This window comes from Olea europaea, unplaced genomic scaffold, assembly GCF_002742605.1.
Source record: "Olea europaea var. sylvestris unplaced genomic scaffold, O_europaea_v1 scaffold4672, whole genome shotgun sequence".
Taxonomy (NCBI): Eukaryota; Viridiplantae; Streptophyta; class Magnoliopsida; order Lamiales; family Oleaceae; genus Olea; species Olea europaea.
The window spans coordinates 22,413-25,681 of NW_019262984.1; the positions used below are offsets into that span (position 1 = coordinate 22,413).

The following is a 3,269-nucleotide window of genomic DNA, read 5'->3' on the forward strand; positions in this document are numbered from 1 at the left end:
TACATCGGATCGAGGAGCCTCGGGCGGATGGACCTCGGCTTGAAGCACTTCGGATATAACCCACCTCAGCAATGTGTGCCACCTCGGCAGGAATGCCACGTGGATCAGGATGAGTGGGCCATTGGTCCAGATGGATAGAACATGTGTGACAACACGCAACAATTACCTTCACCAGCTCGAATATATAAAATTACATTCATTAATGAAAATTTTACTGAACTACTACTACTTTAGTCTATTAAATTAATCATCTTGGTATCATAGGTCACATTGCTATAACATGATTAAGTTTAGAAATCATTCAGTCCATATTAACAGTAAATTTTAGACATCTATCACAATTAAAAGTTCATATGTCATTATAATCTAAGATCATCTAACAACAAAAGGTACATATCAAGCACTTAATTAATTATGGTGTCTTGAATAAAAGTTGGCATATCAATTAGTGCTTCTAAAGAATGCTAAGAGACAAACACAAAGGAAAGATTTTCGACAACTCCCATGAAGAAATCATTTCGTTATTCATGTCTTTTCCTCAACCACTTATCATGATGCATATGTAGATAGTTTGCCACCAATTGACATAATGGTAGTAAGATCTTTTAAAGTTAGTGATTTAAATAAACTTAAAAGTACTTTTAATTTAAAAGATTAAATGACAAGTTTTGTATGCCTGTGCAAATGAAATATCACCAATTAGTGGTGTCAAAGCGGTCAAGGTATATGATCGAAAAAATATCAAGCAACAATTTGGACAATATGTAACAAGTTGGGAACACGTTTTTGTTGGGTCGACAATATGACCTACACATCCTAATTAATTAACCTGCTAATCATAACAAATAAATAAGAAGATACAAAAAATACTGCATGTGACACATCATTTAATGAGGTGGACAATACAAGCTATGTAAAAAATACTATCTTTATTTAACGAATAATGATACACATCAATTAATACTACTTCATAACAATTGGGATAGACAGTATTATTCTTACTACATACCCAATCAAATCCCCATAATTTTTTTTTAAAATTTTTCAAATAACTTGAACTTAATTAATGGTGAACCATAATTCATTTATTGTGTAGATAATAGTTGGATACAGTCGGTCATGCATACCAAACAAATTATTTTCCCGTGTGTTATTCATTAAATTAATTGTTAAGTACTCAATTTATTAATTCAAATATATAACATAAGCAATCATAGTAAAAATTCAATAATATATATATTTTTTCCTGTACTAAGTATTGATTTATAAACAATCAACTGTCAACAATTTGATACAATTTAGTAAACTCTCTCTCTCTCGCCAAACATAATTTATTTTTGGCATTTTTCGTAAATGCATGGTCTTGTTAACTCTTAATTCAATTAACTCATAACTTGACCGTACAATAGATAAAAATTTCACAAAAATAAATAAATAAATAAAAATAAAAATAAATAAATTTCCTATCTCGTATAGTGCAGTCAAGTGAGCCAAAACATGCGATTGATTAGAATATGATTAAACCCTTCAAGAAAACCACCGTTAGCATTTCTTGTCAGAATCGGTTGGAGTTTGGTCAAAAATTAGACTCATTTGACTTCTTGTTTTTCACTAAAATAGTCTACATAGGAGCTCTATCTGCTTCTAGAGACTCATTCGCTTTCAATAAATATCACATCGAATAAATATAAAATATTAATCAATATATAAAAATTTGAATTATCCCTCTTAATAAATTTGACCTTTTGAAATGAAACTTTTAAGTCTAATAGAAAGTTAGAGATCCATTTATCAAAAAATATTGAATTACAATCCAAGTATAAGAACCACTAAAGTTTATGCGATAAATTTACAGCTTCTGTAAATTTTTTTTTTAAAGAAAAAAGTTGAATGAAAAAAATGAAGACAACTCTTTCAGATCATAATTCAACTGCATCAACTGGTAAGGATATTGTCCTCTGAAGTTTTTGAGGAAGAAATGAACTAGAGAACAAACTCGGGCAGCTTTCCAAACTCGTGTTCTCGCCATGATCAGAAAGTTCGAGAGTTTTGTATGATACAATCCCAACTTCATCGTTCCGGTTACTATGATCCAAACTCGAACGATGTTTTGAAGATCTTGGAAGAAATTCTAACCATCGATCTCTTAGTTTCAGCGCTTCTATCTGATACTTTGCTCTAAGCCATCTCAACTCGTGTTGAAATTTGTGGTCGTAGTCGACACGCATATCTTGGCCCATTGGGTGAATCACAGCAAATGAAATGGAGTCAGATAAAGATTTCTTAATCTTCTTCACCATCGCCTGTGTCTTGTCCTCTACACTACTTTCTTTATCATGCCTTTCCTCGCGATAATGACAGCCTATTGAGCTGCATTCGAGACTTCCATTCTGTTTCCAGTCTTCATCACAATGGAAACCATTGGTATGGTTTAGCAAAGTCAGTTTATTGGCACAACTGGATGCAATCAGACAAGGACTATCAACTCGATATGTAAATTCTTCAAACCGTCCATGTGTAGCAGTACATCCTGAACACGGTAAAAACTGCAAAGATTCCACACCTGGGTTACTCGACAGAAAATTCAAGAACGAACCAGTCGAGGTATGATTAGAAGCACAATTGAGACAGACGTTGGAGTTTGAAAACCCAGGAGTCTCTTCATATCCGGGCCCTGGTCTCCAGTAAGGAACGAGTAAAGCAATTTCTCTGTCGATCGTATCGGCTATTTTAGTCACATCTTGATCGGTTATCTCCAACTCCGCTACCATTTCAGTTGCAACACTTAATGCAGTATCTGTTTCAATAACAAATGGGAAATATATGTTTCTGATCCTACCTGCAAAAAGGAGAAATCATAATGCAGCCGATCAGCGCCCTTTTATAGTAAATATGAATAATTAATTATATTAAATACAATCAAGTTGTAAATTGTAATATGCTGCTAACCTTCTTTATCTGATATTCTGAGTCTCAAAAAGATGTTGCCATCTTCTTTTCTCTTACCCTTTATAGCTATATCAAGCTCGGTAAAATCTTCATCAATTTCATCATCATTACGCTCAAACAGTTCAATTCCACTATGCCAGTCTTCGTTCAGCTTATAAGCCCATCCATTGGATTCTTCAAAAGTATAGCCATTGGAGTATCCTCCGAACGAATGATCGGTAAACGAGTTTCCTTCATAATCTAGTTCAAGATAAGGTTGTCTCAGTAAAGGATCCATATGATTTAAATCTCGGTGGTTCTCTATTTGCCCTAAGTCCAAG

At 33.6% G+C, this 3,269-nt stretch overlaps 1 protein-coding gene across 1 annotated transcript; it reads right to left on the reverse strand.

Annotated features, from left to right (window-relative positions):
* Positions 1-1,766: 1,766 nt before the first annotated feature.
* LOC111388206 (serine/threonine-protein kinase WNK1-like) lies at positions 1,767-3,263 on the reverse strand. Its single transcript, XM_023012891.1, has 2 exons — positions 2,950-3,263; positions 1,767-2,839 (listed from the first exon to the last, which is right to left on the reverse strand). Exons 1-2 carry the CDS (start codon positions 3,224-3,226, stop codon positions 1,920-1,922), a joined length of 1,197 nt encoding a protein of 398 aa, XP_022868659.1. The 5' UTR covers positions 3,227-3,263; the 3' UTR covers positions 1,767-1,919.
* Positions 3,264-3,269: the final 6 nt, after the last annotated feature.